The following is a 19,871-nucleotide window of genomic DNA, read 5'->3' on the forward strand; positions in this document are numbered from 1 at the left end:
GGTTCTCTTTTCTCCAAAGGTCTCTTTAATTTTCCTCGTGAGATAAGCCTCTACATCCTTACATTTGTCCTCTAGCCATCCCTGCTTAGCCATTTTGCACTTCCTGTCAATCTCATTTGAGACACTTGTATTTCTTTTTGGCTGCTTCATTTACTGCATTTTTGTATTTCCTCCTTTCATCAATTAAATTCAGTATCTCTTCTGTTACCCAAGGATTTCTACTTGCCCTCGTCTTTTTACCTAATTGATCCTCTGCTGCCTTCACTATTTCATCCCTCAAAGCTACCCATTCTTCTTCTACTGTATTTCTTTCCCCCATTGTTCCCTTATGCTCTCCCTGAAACTCTGTACAGCCTCCGGTTCTTTCAGTTTATCCAGGTCCCATCTCCTTAAATTCCCACCTTTTTGCAGTTTCTTCAGTTTTAATCTACAGTTCATAACCAATAGATTGTGGTCAGAGTCCACATCTGGCCCTAGAAATGTCTTACAATTTAAAACCTGGTTCCTAAATCTTTGTGTCACCATTATATCATCTATCTGAAACCTTTTAGTATCTCCAGGGTTCTTCCATGTATACATCATTCTTTTATGATTCTTGAACCAAGTGTTAGCTATGATTAAGTTATGCTCTGTGCAAAATTCTACCTGGCGGCTTCCTCTTTCATTTCGTAGCCCTAATCCATATTCACCTACTACGTCTCCTACTGTTGAATTCCAGTCACCCATGACTATTAAATTTTCATCTCCCTTCACTACCTGAATAATTTCTTTTATCTCATCATACATTTCATCAATTTCTTCGTCATCTGTAGAGCTTGTTGGCATATAAACTTGTACTACTGTAGTAGAAATGAGCTTCGTGTCTATCTTTGCCACAATAATGCGTTCACTATGCTGTTTGTAGTAGCTTACCCGCACTCCTATTTTTTATTCATTACTAAACCTACACCTGCATTACCCCTATTTGATTTTGTATTTATAACCCTGTATTCACCTGACCGAAAGTCTTGTTCCTCCTGCCACCGAACTTCACTAATTTCCACTATATCTAATGTTAAACTATCCATTTCCCTTTTTAAATTTTCTAACCTACCTGCCCGATCAAGGGATCTGACATTCCACGCTCAGATTCATAGAACGCCACTTTTCTTTCTCCTGATAACGACGTCCTCCTGAGTACTCCCCCCCTGGAGATACGAATGGGTGACTATTTTACCTCCAGAATATTTTACCCAAGAGGACACCATCATCATTTAACCATACAGTAAAGCTGCATGCCCTCGGGAAAAATTACGGCTGTAGTTTCCCCTTGCTTTCAGTCGTTCGCAGTACCGCAACAGCAAGGCCGTTTTGGTGAGTGTTACAAGGCCAGATCAGTCAATCATCTAGACTGTTGCTCCTGCCACTACTGAAAAGGCTGATGCCCTCTTCAGGAACCACACGTTTGTCTGGCCTCTCAACAGATACCCCTCCGTTGTGGCTGCACCTACGGTACGGCTATCTGTATCGCTGAGGCACACAAGCCTCCCCACCAACGGCAAGGTCCATGGTTCATGGGGGGGGGATGTACTCATGAGTATAGTTTTGTTTATGTGCTCATAAACAAAACTATATCATGGGTTAAAATACTGGGAAGGGGATGGCTTCTGTACGTTATCACATGGTCGTGTTAACACACGAACAGTATAGCTACCAAAATGTCAGTGTACTAGCACACAGTATTGAAAGCAGAAACAAGTGAAGATTGGTCCGAAGTCACACACCATCTTCCTTCTGTCAAAATAAGTGCTTCCATCTGCCATGGTGCCAAGAATCTTTGTAGAATGAACTATTGATATCTTTTTAAAGTCTTTTTTTTGTACTTGCCACCAAATTTTCTTTAATTTTTTTTAAACTTTACCATCACTAATTTCTTTCACACAATTTTTGTTTTTTCCAATTGTACTATTGTTTTTCTACTTTTTTCCAGATTCCACAACTACTCATATTTCTGTATTAATTTTGGCTAATCCAGGGGTTTCCTTCTTTTCAGCATTGATATTTTCACATAGCTGTTACCAATAGCCATTTTTAAAAACCTGATGTGTTCCTTTTTTATGCCGCTTTAGTCTTTCTTACACTGTGGATTTTTTATTTGACCGCACTTACTATTTTACTTTTTGCATAATAAAACTGGTCTTTTTCACTGATATTTGTGACTACTGCTGTTGTGGATTGGCAAGAGAGCCAGCCCACTATGAGAGGAAGCCGAAAGGCACGCGTTTTAGCTCACGCAGGCTGGCGTGAGGTCTGGACCAGGTCAAGGAAATGAGACTAGCAAAAAAGGGCGTAGCTGTGGAATACTGAACTTTAATCCATAATTGGTGAACATCGCTCTTGACGGTACATGTTTTACAGCATCAATAGTAACTGGTAATGGCGCTTTGCTAGGTCGTAGCAAATGACGTAGCTGAAGGCTATGCTAACTATCGTCTCGGCAAATGAGAGCGTAATTTGTCAGTGAACCCTCGCTAGCAAAGTCGGCTGTACAACTGGGGCAAGTGCTAGGAAGCCTCTAGACCTGCCGTGTGGCGGCGCTCGGTCTGCAATCACTGATAGTGGCGACACGCGGGTCCGACGTATACTAACGGACCGCGGCCGATTTAAAGGCTACCACCTAGCAAGTGTGGTGTCTGGCGGTGACACCACAACTGCAATATCCAGAAAGAATGGCTTTAATATATTCTAACTATCAGGATATATAGAACAATGTATCAATAATATGTAAATAAGTTTGCAAAGATTTGATTCCAGTGTAGGCCAAGCACTATCCTCTTGGATGACTAGAAATGGTAGTAACGAGTCAACTTCAGTCATCGAAGAGATGTCAAACATTGTGGGAGCATGAAACTGTTCACCAGTATGTTTTGCTATTATCAAACGGCACAATACCAAAATTTGAGTGTGAACAGGACAGAATGATAAGACCTCTAGGAGAGAATTTGTCATATTCTGACATTGCAGCTTTTAGAGTGCATGCTACTATGACATTAGTGGTGGTATGCCATTTTCTATGCATACCCACAATATCCCATGCAACTTTGCCTACAGCTTTAGTTTGATGCTGCTGGAGCACTGGAATGGTTGTGGACTTTTGCGTTGACACCTGTGCCCAAGTGTTACAAGCTAGACTAAAGGCATGCATGCCACTGTGCCTGCTTCTATTGTTTGAAAATTACTAACACGTTGCACTGTAATTAGCTTGTGAATCACACTATAGATGTGCTGAGTGGCAAAAATGTAGAGTTCCTTGTCAAGTTCCTGTTCGACTTGGTCTACAGTGATGGTGCCATTTTGTGGGATGATACTGTAACAACCAGAATCTGCAGCTTGCTATGTTGAGTGACAGAGGACAAAAACTTAGTGCAGTGGTTTGGTTCACCATCCGCTATAGCATGCAACCTCAACTCCTATGAATTGAAGACAATATTAACAGCAACTGCTACAGCAGTAGGGTTTCACTGTGAAAGGCACTTCAGACAGAGCCACATGTGATATTTCACCAGCAAGTTTTATGTGGTAAGGAAGAGCAAGCTGTTTGAAGAGTGATGGGCTCACTGCTTTCATGGTCCAATGCTCATCTAACACTTCATCCAATGAATGTGCTTGGCACATGGTTGCTTGACCATTTCTTAGTAATGCTCCTCCAGGAACAACTGTTCATATATTTTGTGCCCACTCAATGTATGAGATATCCTTGTCCATCCTGACTCACAACAAGCTATGTCAAAGGCAATTCCTCAAGAACAAACCTATTCTTGGATGTTAAGAGGGTCTGACTGCAGCACACTGATGTTGCACAGTGTACTGATTTCTCAATGTCAACAACTATGAGCACTTCCATAATCTCAATCATTTGGATATTATCACATTCCAAGTTATCGTATGTCACATGTAACTCTCCTAGTGCTGCAATTTTCACAAACATAAGCATAGTACACTTTTTAAGCAAGAATGACTGCCTGAGAATTTTGTGTAATAAAATTTCCTACCATGCTGAATTTATATTTTACCCCCACCACTTATAAAAAAAAGTGAAATTTTAAATTGTCTACATATAAATTTTGTGAATCTTTATATCAATTGTGATAAAGTGGTAGCCATTCTTAAAAAAGTGAAAATATTAAATTAACAGGATACAATTCATGACCCATAATATTCCCATATCTCCCAAAGTGGTATTTCACAACCCACACAACCTATGAAATATACTGGTTCATCCTTATGGCACACCTACTTCCAAACCCTTGTCACACAGGTCATAACCCTCTGGAAGAATTAGGTACAGGAACTCTCCTATGCACAGTGCATCCTACTCCAGAACTATCATGGAGATATTCTGCCCTATCACAGGGAGAGCCACTGGTGAAAACAGTTGTGTCATGTATCAACTCTGCTGTCCACCTGAATGAAGGCCAATGCTAAACTGTGGCCTAGAGCAAAGTTTTCTACCCAATGTCAGAAAATGCACTGAGGTTTGAGAATATTCATCACAAGTAGTATGCTTTAATTCTGGTAATAACCTCCTGGTCCACTGCCTACAGTATAGAAATAGTTTTAGTAAGCACAAAAGTAAAGTTGATATTCTCAATTGATTCAATAAAGAAAGGTGGATGGCTGGGAAAATTACAGAGGAGGTAGAATTTTGAATTTTGTAACAATTTGCTTCAGTTTTATGTCAAATTATTTGGCTTTCAGTTCAGTTGTTGCAGCTGTATCATCTTGTCAGATTTATATTATAGAAACTAAACCAATGCATGAAATGATCAACACAATTTGAATCAGAAGAAGAAGACAATAAATTTGTGCAACTTATAAATCTTAATACACGACTACTAACTGTGTAATGCTTACCTGACCTTAGTGAATAAGGGAACAGGCTGTATTGTAACAGACACCAGGGTAATAGGTTTGAAATGAGGATGTGTGGATGGCTCCTTAAGTACATGGCTCATGTAGTAGAGATACCTGCAAACAAAATTGCCACACACTTATTCCCTTTGCCATACAGCTTCACATTAGAAATAATTATTGTTGTTTGTGGTTATTTTACATCTGTTCTGCCCTCTTGTTCACAAATCTAATCTTTTATATTCATATGTTAAAGTGAAGTCAGTCAATAATGATATACAAAGACAAATATCAACAAACACAGTGATATATTTCAATGCTCTAATGATGCACCAACTGACTACATACTGGTATTATCTTGTCCACTGATATTAAAATATTCTTAATTTGAAAGATACATAATTTTTATTGTAAACATACACTTTTTATTACCAACACAAAGCAACCACATTGATTATACATTAAAAGGCTCCATAAACAAACTTCTGTTTTCTACGCCACCATAGCAATAGGTAGTGTTTCATAATACACACTACAAAGTATTGTGCTGCAAGAGCACGTTTTGAAAGATTGGTACTGTGCTTTGAACTGTGCTCATGCATGTTCAAAACACTCGTTTATCCATTACTGAATTACAATAGTCAGAGCTCAACAAACTTCCAATGTGAAACAGTGTCAGATCAAGAAAATTAAATCGTGTGAACTAGAGATAACTTGATAATTATTGATTACAAAGCAAGAAACTTTATAAAAATATATCTTCAATCACACTGGAATAATAAATCATAAAAATCCTACATAAAAAAAACACAATACGCATAACAAACAGACTTTAGCATAGCAATTTATGTATACATTTATAAAACAAGTATGTCATGATATTTTCAAAAGTTTTAGGTCTTTGCTATCTTGAGTTGTTGACCAACCACTTATCACGTACTAGACCTTTAAGAGTTGAAAGTTTTCCTCATGCTGAATATTTCTGAAGCACTAGCAATTTTGTCTTACCATTCCTGTTTTGTCATTGCCATGGTATAATAATTACAATGACTACAAAATTATTCAGGCAGTTGATTTCTAACAATGAAGTTTCTCACTACAAAATTATTCAGGCAGTTGATTTCTAACAATGAAGTTTCTCACTCACACACACACACACACACACACACACACACACACACACACACCCCACACACACACCCACCTCCTGGATTGGAATTTGGCAAGTGGACTTGGTTGGGGTTGCTTCGTGTGGGGTGAGTAGGGGGAGAAATAAGTGTGAAGCTGGAGAAGTTGTGGACAGGTAGCTAGCAGCTCGGAGGGACGCAACAAGTGTGCAGGCTATAAATATGGAAGAGATGGGTGGTAGGTGCACAGGCCATGCATGTGACACACAGGTACCAGAGCTGCTGAGTGGGCACACAATGGAGATGAAGTGGAGAGGGGGAAACTGTTGGGCAGAGGTGTGGAGACAATATGTTAGAGGGGACTGATGCCAGGAGGATTATGAAAGTGAAGAATGTGTTGCAAGATTAAACCCCATCAATGTATGATTATGATGATTATTGGTTTGTGGGGCGCTTAACTATGAGGTCATCAGCACCCGTATGAAGTCCAATTTTTTACACAATCCAATTTTTTTTACACAGTCCAATCTAGCCACAGTCACAAATGATGATGATGATGATGAAATTATGAGGGCAACACCAACACCCAGTCCCCAGGCAGAGAAAATCACCAACCTGGCCAGGAATCGAACCCGGGAACCTGTGATCCAGAGGCAGCAATGCTAGCCATTAGACCATGAGCTGCAGACTCCATCAATGTAGTTTAAGAAAGATGGTACTAAAGGGAAGGATCTAAGTGGCACAGATTATGAAGTAGCCACTGAACTCCAGCATATTTTGCTCAGCAGTGTGTTGTGGTGTTGTGCCACTGGTGGTCAGTGGTCATTCATTCTAATGGACAGGTGCTTGTTGGGCATGCCCACACAAAATGCTGTGCAGTGACTGCAGCAGAGCTGATATATGACATGGCTCCTTTACAGGTGGCCCTGCCTCTGATGGGACAGGATAAGCCTGTGAAAGGATTGGAGTAGGATGTGCCGGGTGGGTGAATGGGGCAAGTCTTGCATCTGGGTCTCCAACAAGGATATGCCCCTATGGTATGGGGTTGGGAATGAGGGTACCATAGGGATGCACCAATATGTTATGTACCTCATTACCAGGTATTATGATAGTTATTCTAAGCCTGGCCATGGATATGGTTCAGTTGCTTCAGTCCAAGATGATGTTGGGTCATGAGGGTGGGGGGAGGGAACTTTTTTGCAACTGATTCTTGCGGGTTGTGGGACACTTAAGAGTGTGTGAAGAAAGAGTGTGGGAAATCTGTTTGTGTACTAGATTCTTTTTTTTGGGGGGTGAGGGTGGGGGTAGTGCTTGTCTGTGGAGGCCTTTGTGAGACGTTCAGGTTACTGGGCAAGGGGATTCTTGTCACTGCAAATACACTATCACTGGTTGGCCAGGCCATATGGGAGTAAGATTTTTTGTTGTGGGAGGGGTCACAGCTGTCAAAATGCAAGTAATGTTGGTGGTTAGTCAGTTAAATACAGACAGAGGTGTGGATGGAGTCATCAGGGAGGTGGAGGTCAACATCTAGGACAGTGGCATATTAGGTTGAGCAGGACGAGGCGAAGTGAATGGGAGAGAAGGTGTTGAGGTTGTGGAAGAATGAGATCTTTATTATTGGGCACCACACCCCATCAGCTTTTTTGAGTCATCACTGTTCTGACTGGTTTGATGCAGCCCGCCACAAATTTCTCTCCTGTGCAACCTCTTTATCTCAGAGTAGCACTTGCAACCTACATCCTCAATTATATGCTGGATGTATTCTAATCTTTATCTTCCTATGCAGTTTTTGCCCTCTACAGCTCCCTCTAGTACCATGGAAATCGTTCCCTGATGCCGTAACAGATGTCCTATGATCCTATCCCTTCTCCTTGTCAGTATTTTCCACATATTCCTTTCTTCTCTGATTCTGTGTAGAACTTCCTCATTCCTTTCCTTATCAGTCCACCTAATTCTCAACATTTTTCTGTAACACCACATCTCAAATGCTTCGAATCTCTTCTGTTCCAGTTTCCCCACAGTCCTTGTTTCACTGCCATACAAAGCTGTGCTCCAAATATACATTCTCAGAAATTTCTTCCACAAATTAAGGCCTATGTTTGATACTAGTACACTTCTCTTTGCCAGTGCTAGTCTGCTTTTGATGTCCTCCTTGCTCCATCCATCATTGGTTATTTTGCTGTCCAGGTAGCATAATTCCTTAACTACTTCTACTTTGTGACCATCGATCCTGGCGTCAAGTTCCTCGCTGCTCTTATTTCTGCTACTTCTCATTACTTTGATCTTTCTTCGATTTATTCTCAATCCATATTCTGTACTTACTATGCTGTTCATTCCATTTAGCAGATCCTGTAATTCTTCTTTGCTTTCACTCAGGATAGCAATGTCTTCAGTAAATAGTATCACTGATATCCTTTCACCTTAAATTTTAATTCCACTCCTAAACCTTTCTTTTATTTCCATAATTGCTTCTTCAATGTACAGATTGAACAGTAGGGATGACAGACTACATTCCTGTCTTAGACCCTTTTTAATCCAAGCACTTCAGTCTTGGTTTCCCAGTCTTATTATTCCCTTGTGGCTCTTGTACATACTGTATATTACCCTTCTCTCCCTATAGCTTAACCCTATTTTCCTCGGAATTTCAAACATCTTCCACCATTTTACATTTTCAAACGCCTTTTCCAGGTTGACAAATCCTACTAACATGTCTTGATTTTTCTTTAGTCTTGCTTCCATTATCAATCACAACATAAGAATTCCTTCTCTGGTGCCTTTACCTATCCTAAAGTCAAACTGATCTTCATCTAGCACATCCTAAATTTTCTTTTCCAGTCTTCTATATATTATTCTTGCCAGCAACTTGGATCCATGAGCTATTAAGCTGATTGTGTGATTATTTTTGCACTTGTCAGCTCTTGCAGTTTTCGGAATTGTGAGTAATTTTTTTTTAAAGTCAGCTTGTATGTCGCCAGACTCGTACATTCAGACATACAACAATCAAGAAAAATAGAATAAAAGAAGCTTCATGTACACTAAACAGGGATAAAGCTAAAGGTAGTATCAGGGGAATAAAGTAAAATATCAAGAGAATAAAAAATTAAGTAGATGAGCTGTTAGTGTGTTTAGATGATGTCAAAAATAAGAATGAGATTGATATACTTTGTCTATCTGAACACCATGTAACCCTGTGGGTATGGAAAGTATCAGTATAAATGGGCGTAATTTAGCATCTTACACTTTTAGGTCTAACATGGACAAAGGAGGAGTTGCCACTTACACAATAGAAGGGTATAAGCACAAAACTGTAGAACTAAGTAAATTTTGTGTCACTCATCACTTTGAAAATTGTGCACACGAACTACAGCTAGATAATGTACTCTTGTAAGCAACAGTGTACAGATCCCCATTAGGAGATTGAGAGCTAGTCATAAAAAAGTTTGACTCCCTATTAAAATGTCTGTCAGACAAAAAGTACTAGTTACTACTCTGTGATGATTTCAATGTAAATTTTCTAACCAATTCTGATAGGAAAAGTGAACTAGAAGTGTTATTAATGACATCTAATTTAGATGAAGTGATCAAATTCCCTACATGTACAGCTCAAGACAGTAGCATGCTAACAGATAATGTATTTACACAGAAAGAGGATGTAAAACTAACACATGCCTTCCCTGTGATAAATGTATTATCAGACCATGATGCACAATTGATTAACCTGCAACCCTAGCAGTGTGTACAGTTCATAAAACATTAAGTAAAAGTGTAAGGCTGGTCAACCCGATATCTATAGAGCACTTCAGAGAAAGTTTAAGAAATGTTAATTGGGGAGATGTATAAGATGAGCAAAATGCTAGTGATAAATACAACATATTTCTTGATAACTTTATATCCCCTTTTGAATATTGTTGCCCCAAAAATTACAAAATGTAACACCAAACAGTTTTTGAAGTAACCTTGGATAACTATAGGTATTAAAGAGTCTTTGGAAAGAAAAAGAAAATTGTATGAGAGCACGAATTAGTAAAGATCCAGAAATAATTTTACACTATGAAAACTCTTGTAATGAACTGAGAAAAGCTGTCAGAACATAAAAAAATACGTATGTTGGAGATGAAATTAACAACTTGGCCAATAAAATCAAATCAATATGGAATATTGTTAGAAGAGAGACACGAAATGTAATCCCAGGGGTAAGTAGTATGACTATTAAAGAGAATGAGGCCATACTAATCAACAGAACACAAGTAGCTAATGTATTTAACAACCATTTCTTAAGTGTAGGTGAAAAAAATTGCTGAGAATAGTTAAAAAAAGGGCCAAGCAGTACATGGAAGAGTCAGTTTTGAGAAATCCTTGTCAGATTAATTTTCATCTAACAACCTCTAGTGATGTAAAGAAAATCATTAAATCTTTGAAAAATAAATGTCCTGCTGGAATAGATGACATCTCTAACAAGATATTAAAATAATGTGGAGCAGTTACAGCTGATGTTCTGAATCACATATGTAATGTATCACTAAGTCAAGGTATTTTCCCAGACAGGTTAAAATATGACATTGTCAAGCCTCTCTACAAAAAAGGGGACACCACGGATGTCAATAATTACCAGCCAGTATCCTTGCTTACAGCATTTTCAAAGCTTGCCGAGAAAGTAATGTACTCAAGAGTCGTTAGGCATCTGAACAGTAATGGGACACTTAGTAAATCACAGTTTGGATTTAAAGAAACACTGTTCTACTGGACAACAATATAAAATTTCACTGTCCACATAATAGAGTCTTTAAATAGCAAATTGTCACCAATAGGAATTTTCTGTCACTTATCCAAAGCATTTGTTTGTGTGAACCATGAAATTATGTTACAAAAATTTACAGTTCTACGGTATAAATGGAACAGCACATGAGTGGTTTAAGTAATATCTACAGAGCAAGAAGCAAAACGTTTATTTATATGGATTAGTGATTTAAGGAAGTTTCCCACTTCATCTAACTGGGGTGAAATTACAGTAGGTGTTCCACAGGGTTCAGTGAAGGGTCCCCTTCTGTTCTTGATATATGTGAATGATTTCCCTTCTTATCTGAAACAAGAAGTTAAACAGACACTTTTTGCTGATGATACAAGCATCACTATTAATCCGGTAAAAGAAAATTGAATAGAAAATGATACAAATAATGTCTTTAGAAAAGTTATTGATTGTTTTTCTGCAAATGGGCTTGCTCTGAACTTTGAAAAAAACACATTACATCCAATTTTCTACTGCAAGTACAGTTCCTTCAATAAATGTAACACATCAACAGAAGTCAGTAGGCAGGGTAGAGCATACTAAGTTTTGGGTGTACATATAGAGGAGAATCTTAATTGGAAAATTCATATTTTTGATCTCCTAAAGCGACTAGGTTCAGTAACTTTTGCAATCAGAATAATTGCTAATTTTGAGGATATAGAAACTAGCCAGCTAACATATTTTGCATACTTTAATTTTCTGATGTCATACGGAATAATATTTTGGGATAACTCAACACTTGGGCAAGCAGCTTTACTGTGTGATTAAATGATGATGGCGTCCTCTCGGGTAAAATATTCCGGAGGTAAAATAGTCCCCCATTCGGATCTCAAGAGGATGTCGTTATCAGGAGAAACAAAACTGGCGTTCTACAGATCGGACCGTGGAATGTCAGATCCCTTAATCGGGCAGGTAGGTTAGAAAATTTAAAAAGGGAAATGGATAGGTTAAAGTTAGATATAGCGGGAATTAGTGAAGTTCGGTGGAAGGAGGAACAAGAGTTCTGGTCAGGTGACTACAGGGTCATAAACACAAAGTCAAGTAGGGGTAATGCAGGAGTAGGTTTAATAATAAATAGGAAAATAGGAATGCGGGTAAGCTACTACAAACAGCATAGTGAACGCATTATTGTGGCCAAGATAGATACGAAGCCCACACCTACTACAGTAGTACAAGTTTATATGCCAACTAGCTCTGCAGATGACGAAGAAATTGAAGAAATGTATGATGAAATAATAGAAATTATTCAGATAATGAAGGGAGAGGAAAATTTAATAGTCATGGGTGACTGGAATTCGAGTGTAGGAAAAGGGAGAGAAGGAAACGTAGTAGGTGAATATGGATTGGGGGTAAGAAATGAAAGAGGAAGCCGCCTGGTAGAATTTTGCACAGAGCACAACTTAATCATAGCTAACACTTGGTTTAAGAATCATGATAGAAGGTTGTATACATGGAAGAACCCTGGAGATACTAAAAGGTATCAGATAGATAATATAATGGTACGACAAAGATTTAGGAACCAGGTTTTAAATTGTAAGACATTTCCAGGGGCAGATGTGGACTCTGACCACAATCTATTGGTTACGACCTGTAGATTAAAACTGAAGAAACTGCAAAAATAATGGAATTTAAGGAGATGGGACCTGGATAAACTGAAAGAACCAGAGGTTGTACAGAGTTTCAGGGAGAGCATAAGGGAACAATTGACAAGAATGGGGGAAATAAATACAGTAGAAGAAGAATGGGTAGCTCTGAGGGATGAAGTAGTGAAGGCAGCAGAGGATCAAGTAGGTAAAAAGACGAGGGCTAGTAGAAATCCTTGGGTAACAGAAGAAATATTGAATTTAATTGATGAAAGGAGAAAATATAAAAACGCAGTAAATGAAGCAGGCAAAAGGGAATACAAACGTCTCAAAAAGGAGATCGACAGGAAGTGCAAAATGGCTAAGCAGGGATGGCTAGAGGACAAATGTAAGGATGTAGAGGCTTATCTCACTAGGGGTAAGATAGATACTGCCTACAGGAAATTAAAGACACCTTTGGAGATAAGAGAACCACTTGTATGAACATCAAGAGCTCAGATGGAAACCCAGTTCCAAGCAATGAAGGGAAAGCAGAAAGGTGGAAGGAGTATATAGAGGAAATATTATGGAAATGGAAGAGGATGTAGATGAAGATGAAATGGGAGATACGATACTGCTTGAAGAGTTTGACAGAGCACTGAAAGACCTGAGTCGAAACAAGGCCCCCGGAGTAGACAACATTCCATTGGAACTACTGATGGCCTTGGGAGAGCCAGTCCTGACAAAACTCTACCATCTGGTGAGCAAGACGTATGAGACAGGCGAAATTCCCTCGGACTTCAAGAAGAATATAATAATTCCAATCCCAAAGAAAGCAGGTGTTGACAGATGTGAAAATTACCGAACAATCAGTTTAATAAGCCACAGCTGCAAAATACTAACACGAATTCTTTACAGACGAATGGAAAAACTAGTAGAAGCCGACCTCGGGGAAGATCAGTTTGGATTCCGTAGGAATACTGGAACACGTGAGGCAATACTGACCTTACGACTTATCTTAGAACAAAGATTAAGGAAAGGCAAACCTACGTTTCTAGCATTTGTAGACTTAGAGAAAGCTTTTGACAATGTTGACTGGAATACTCTCTTTCAAGTTTTAAAGGTGGCAGGGGTAAAATACAGGGAGCGAAAAGCTATTTACAATTTGTACAGAAACCAGATGGCAGTTATAAGAGTCAAGGGACATGAAAGGGAAGCAGTGGATGGGAAGGGAGTAAGACAGGGTTGTAGCCTCTTCCCAATGTTATTCAATCTGTATATTGAGCAAGCAGTAAAGGAAACAAAAGAAAAATTCGGAGTAGGTATTAAAATCCATGGAGAAGAAACAAAAACTTTGAGGTTCGCCGATGACATTGTAATTCTGTCAGAGACAGCAAAGGACTTGGAAGAGCAGTTGAACGGAGTGGATGGTGTCTTGAAGGGAGGATGTAAGATGAACATCAACAAAAGCGAAACGAGGATAATGGAATGTAGTCAAATTAAGTCGGGTGATGTTGAGGGTATTAGATTAGGAAATGAGATACTTAAAGTAGTAAAGGAGTTTTGCTATTTGGGGAGTAAAATAACTGATGATGGTCGAAGTAGAGAGGATATAAAATGTAGACTGGCAGTGGCAAGGAAAGCGTTTCTGAAGAAGAGAAATTTGTTAACATCGAGTATAGATTTAAGTGTCAGGAAGTCATTTCTGAAAGTATTTGTATGGAGTGTAGCCATGTATGGAGGTGAAACATGGGCGGTAAATAGTTTGGACAAGAAGAGAATAGAAGCTTTCGAAATGTGGTGCTACAGAAGAATGCTGAAGATTAGATGGGTAGATCACATAACTAATGAGGAAGTATTGAATAGGATTGGGGAGAAGAGAAGTTTGTGGTACAACTTGACCAGAAGAAGGGATCGGTTGGTAGGACATGTTCTGAGGCATCAAGGGATCACCAATTTAGTATTGGAGGGCAGCGTGGAGGGTAAAAATCGTAGGGGGAGTCCAAGAGATGAATACACTAAGCAGATTCAGAAGGATGTAGGTTGCAGTAGGTACTGGGAGATGATGAAGCTTGCACAGGATAGAGTAGCATGGAGAGCTGCATCAAACCAGTCTCAGGACTGAAGACAACAACGACAACAACAACAACACTTGGGCGAAAAGTATTTACTGCTCAAAAGAAAGTGGTTAGAATACTGTGCGGAGCTCATACTCGCACATCTTGCAGGCATCTGTTTAAAAGGTTAGGAATTCTTACAACAGCCTCATAGTACATTTACTCAGTAATGAGATTTGTTCTCAACAACATGGACCAGCTTAAAAACATCAGTGACATTCATGATTATAACACGAGAAGAAAGACAGATTTATGCTATCCTCTCCTTACCCTATTTTTGGGACAGAAGGGGTAAAATATACTGCTGTAAAATTTTTTCGATAAATTACCAGTAGAAAAAATGTCTGACAGACAGCAGTGATAGTTTCAAAAATAAATGGAAAGCATATCTCCTTGACAATGCCTTCTTTACCATAGTTGAATTCTTGAGTAAGAATAAATAAATCTATAGGTGTAATATACGGATTTTGTGCCACTTAAGGAAATGGGGTAGACACATTTATTTATTTTTATTTTCTTTAAGGAAATGTGTGCATTTCTTATGCACTTGACATTTTCCACATCATAACTGTTTCCGTGAGACTGATCAATGGAACACGTAACTAACTTCTACGCACTACTACATTGTGATCTGTGTCTATATCTGCTCCTGGGTGAGCCTTACAATCCTGTATCTGATTTCAGAACCTCTGTCCGATCATGATGTAATCTAACTGAAATCTTTCCTTATCACCCAGCCTTTTCCACGCGTATCATCTCCTCTTGTGATATTTTTAACAGAGTATGCACTATTACTAGCTGAAATTTATCACAGAACACAATTAGTCTCTCTCCTCTCTAATTGCTTGTCCCAAGCCCATATTCCTCTGTACACTTTTCTTCTACTCCTTCCCCTAAACTGCATTGCACTCCCCCATTACTATTAAATTTTCATTTCCCTTTACATACTGTATTAATCTTTCAATATCCTCATATGCTTTCTCTATCTCCTCATCTTCACCTTGCGATGTCGTCATGTATACCTGAATTATAATTGTCAGTGTTGGTTTACTGTCGATTCTGATAAGAACTGAACTGTTCACTGTAACACACACACCGCCCTATCTTCCTACTTATAACAAAATCTACTCCAGTTATATCATTTTCTGTTGCTGTTGATATCACCCTATACTCATCTGAACAAAAATCATTAGCTATGGTATCTACATCTACATCCATACTCCGCAAGCCACCTGACAGTGTGTGGCGGAGGGTACCTAGAGTACCTCTATCGGTTCTCCCTTCTACTCCAGTCTCGTATTGTTCATGGAAGAAAGAGTGTCGGTATGCCTCTATGTGCGCTCTAATCTCTCAGATTTTATCCTCATGGTCTCTTTGCAAGATATACGAAGGAGGGAGCAATATACTGCTCGACTCCTTGGTGAAGGTATGTTCTCGAAACTTCAACAAAAGCCCATACGGAGCTACTGAGCGTCTCTCTTGCAGAGTCTTCCACTGGAGTTTATCTATCACCTCCATAACACTTTCGCTATTACTAAATGTTCCTGTAACGAAGCGTACTGTTCTCCGTTGGATCTTCTCTTTCTCCTCTATCAACCTCATCTGGCATGGATCCCACACCGGTGAGCAGCATTCAAGCAGTCGGCGAACAAGTGTACTGTAACCTACTTCCTTTGTTTTCGGACTGCATTTCCTTAGGATTCTTCCAATGAATCTCAGTCTGGCATCTGCTTTACCGACGATTAATTTTATATGGTCATTCCATTTTAAAGCACTCCTAATGCCTACTCCCAGATAACTTTTGGAATTAACTGCTTCCAGTTGCTGACCTGCTATATAGTAGCTAAATGATGAGGGATCTTTCTTTCTATGTATTCGCAGCACATTACACTTGTCTACATTGAGATTCGATTGCCATTCCGTGCACCATGCGTCAATTCATTGCGGATCCTCCTGCATTGCAGTAAAATTTTCGATTGTTGTAACCTCTCAATATACTACAGCATCATCCGCAAAAAGCCGCAGTGAACTTCCGATGTTATCCACAAGGTCACTTATGTATATATTGTGAGTAGCAACGGTCCTACAACACTCCCCTGCCGCTCACCTGAAATCACTCTTACTTCGGAAGACTTCTCTCCATTGAGAATGACATGCTGTGTTCTGTTATCTAGGAACTCTTCAATCCAAGCACACAATTGGTCTGATAGTCCATATGCTTTTACTTTGTTCATTAAACAACTACGGGCAACTGTATCAAATGCCTTGTGGAAGTCAAGAAACATGGCATCTACCTGGGAACCCGTGTCTATGGCCCTCTGAGTCTCGTGGACGAATAGCACGAGCTGGGTTTCACACAATCGTCTTTTCCGAAACCCATGCTGATTCCTACAGAGTAGATTTCTAGTCTCCAGAAAAGTCATTGTACTCTAACATAATACGTGTTCCAAAATTCTAAAACTGATCGACTTTAGAGATATAGGTCTATAGTTCCGCACATCTGATCGAAGTCCCTCCTTGAAAACGGGGATAACCAGTGCCCTTTTCCAATCTTTTGGAACACTACACTCTTCTAGAGACTTACGGCACTCTGCTGCAAGAAGGGGGGCAAGTTCCTTCGCGTACTCTGGTATCCCATCAGGTCCAGCGGCCTTTCCTCTTTTGAGAGATTTTAATTGTTTTTCTATCCTTCTGTCATCTATTTAGATATCTACCATCTTGCCATCTGCGCAACAATCTAGAGAAGAAACTACAGCCTTGGAAAAAGATATTTAGTATTTCGGCCTTTAGTCTGTATCCTCTGTTTCAGTACCATTTTGGTCACAGAGTGTCTGGACATTTTGTTTTGATCCACTTACCGCTTTGACGTAAGGCCAAAATTTCTTAGGATTTTCTGCCAAGTCAGTACATAGAACTTTACTTTCGAATTCATTGAACACCTCTCGCATAGCCCCCCCTCACGCTACATTTCGCTTCATGTAATTTTTGTTTGTCTGCAAGGCTTTGGCTATGTTTATGTTTGCTGTGAAGTTCCCTTTGCTTCCGCAGCAGTTTTCTAACTCGGTTGTTGTACCACGGTGGCTCTTCTCCATCTCTTATGATCTCGCTTGGCACATACACATCAAATGCATATTGTATGATGGTTTTGAACTTTGTCCACTGATCCTCAACAGTATCTGTACTTGAGACAAAACTTTTGCGTTGAACTGTCAAGTAGTCTGAAATCTGCTTTTTGTCACTTTTGCTAAACAGAAAAATCTTCCTACCTTTTTTAATATTTTCATTTACGGCTGAAATCATCAATGCAGTAACCGCTTTATGACCGCCGATTCCCTGTTCTGCGTTAACTGTTTCAAATAGTTCAGGTCTGTTTGTCACCAGAAGTTCTAATATGTTATTGCCACGAGTTGGTTATCTGTTTACCTGCTCAAGGTAGTTTTCAGATAATGCACTTAAAAAAAATACACTGGGTTCTTTGTCCCTACCACCCGTTATAAACATTTGAGTCTCCCAGTCTACATCTGGTAAATTAAAATCTCCACCCAGAACTATAACATGGTCGGGAAATCTACTCGAAATATTTTCCAAATTTTCCTTCAGGTGCTCTGCCACAACAGCTGCTGAGCCAGGGGGCCTATAGAGACGTTCAATTACCATGTTTGAGCCAGCTTTAACTGTGACCATCACCCAAATTATTTCACATTTTGGATCCCCACCAATTTCCCTCGATACTATTGCACTTTTTATCACTATAAACACGCCTCCCCCTTCACTGTCCAGCCTATCTCTGCAGTATACTTTCCAATCTGAGTTTAGGATTTCATTACTGTTTATATCTGGTTTCAGCCAAGTTTCTGTCCCTAGTACTATGTGGGCATTGTGACCGTTTATTAATGAGAGCAGTTCTGGGACCTTTCTATAGACGCTCCTGCAGTTTACTATTACCACATTAATATTGTCATTCCCTGTTGTGTTTTTCCAACTGCTACCTTGTCGCGTCTCAGGAGGCATCTTGTCGGGCCTAGGGAGGGAATAATCTAACCTAAAAAAACTACTTGTGCACTCCACACATACTCCACTACCCTTGTAGCCGCTTCCTGTGTGTAGTGCACACCTGACCTACTCAGGGGGACCCTACATTTCTCCACCCCGATAGCGGAGGTTGAGAAATTTGCACCTCAGATCTCCGCAGAATCGCCTGAGCCTCTGGTTTAAGCCTTCCACTCGGTTCCAAACCAGAGGACCACGATCGGTTCTGGGAACGATACTACAAATAGTTAGCTCAGATTCCACCCCGTGAGTGAGGCTTTCCACCTTCACCAACTCCACCAACCACCTGTATGAACTGCGAATGACCTCTGAACCCAGACGGCAGGCGTCACTGGTGCTGACATGAGCAACAATTTGCAGTCGGGTGCACCCAGTGCTCTCTATCGCCGCCGGCATGGCCTCTCCACATCTCAGATGAGACCCCCCAGCAACCAGATAGAGTGAACACTGGCCTTCTTCCCCGACCTTTCCGCTATTTCCCTAAGGGGCTCCATCACTCGCCTAACATTGGAGCTCCCAATCACTAATAAACCCCTCCCCCCGTGTGCCTATTCGGACCTTGCTGAAGGAGCGGCCACATGTCCACTCACAGGCCGAGCTGGTGATGCCACACGGCCAGCCTCCATATTGACCCTCCGCCTTGTGCGACGCGAATGCTGCTGAACCCGCCACTCCCCTTGGGGAGAAGGTGGCCCAACTGCACCCGGTACCCGTTAAGATGTCTCGACAGAAGGGACCGTGGGTGAAGCATGTAACACCTGGGGTGTACCATGCGACGCACCGGACTCCTCACTGCCGCTACACTTCGAGGCAGCAGCCTGAAGACGGCTGACCATGGCCATCAGCACATTCAGCTGTTCGCAAACAGTGGCCAGCTCCTCCTGCATCTGTGCACAGCAGTCACACATCCTATCCATCCTAAGAAATCAACAATTTACTGTAGAGAGTTAATCAACTTTTAATTCACTGCTAATTCACTAAAAGTAGCTGATAGCTGACTAAACTGTGGTTACTAGGCACTTCTTGTTAGAAACAATGAAAATAAGCACTAATTGTCTCTGGACTGTATTCAAAACAAACACGAAATCTATGGAACACTATTACTAGTACTCAAAAATTAAAGCTTCCTAAAAGCAAAAATACACGGAAAAAGAAGTGACAAGTAAGAAAATCACAGTTAATACTTGAATTTACGTAGATTGCTCCATAGGAGATGTGAAGCAGATGGCAGTTATGACATACCTGTATGTCCCATGCTAGCCCATGATGCACTTGCCACCCCTCCCTCCTACATTCGTGGTCTGCGCATATGCTGCCTCCCTCTGAGTTGCTAGCTACC

General features: G+C 40.2%; 1 protein-coding gene across 3 annotated transcripts in view; it reads right to left on the bottom strand.

The window, feature by feature from the left end:
• LOC124606438 (cyclin-G-associated kinase) overlaps window positions 1-19,871 on the bottom strand; it is a 246,517-nt gene that overhangs the window by 123,713 nt on the left and 102,933 nt on the right. For all 3 annotated transcript variants that reach the window (XR_006978701.1, XM_047138423.1, XM_047138431.1), the window contains exon 13: window positions 4,894-5,007. Coding sequence is in view for 2 of the 3 variants with exons in the window: in XM_047138423.1 (XP_046994379.1) it covers window positions 4,894-5,007 (114 nt within the window). In the remaining variant the exon portion in view is untranslated. The remainder of the gene's footprint in view (window positions 1-4,893; window positions 5,008-19,871) is intronic.

Source organism: Schistocerca americana, chromosome 1 (assembly GCF_021461395.2).
Source record: "Schistocerca americana isolate TAMUIC-IGC-003095 chromosome 1, iqSchAmer2.1, whole genome shotgun sequence".
Classification (NCBI taxonomy): domain Eukaryota; kingdom Metazoa; phylum Arthropoda; class Insecta; order Orthoptera; family Acrididae; genus Schistocerca; species Schistocerca americana.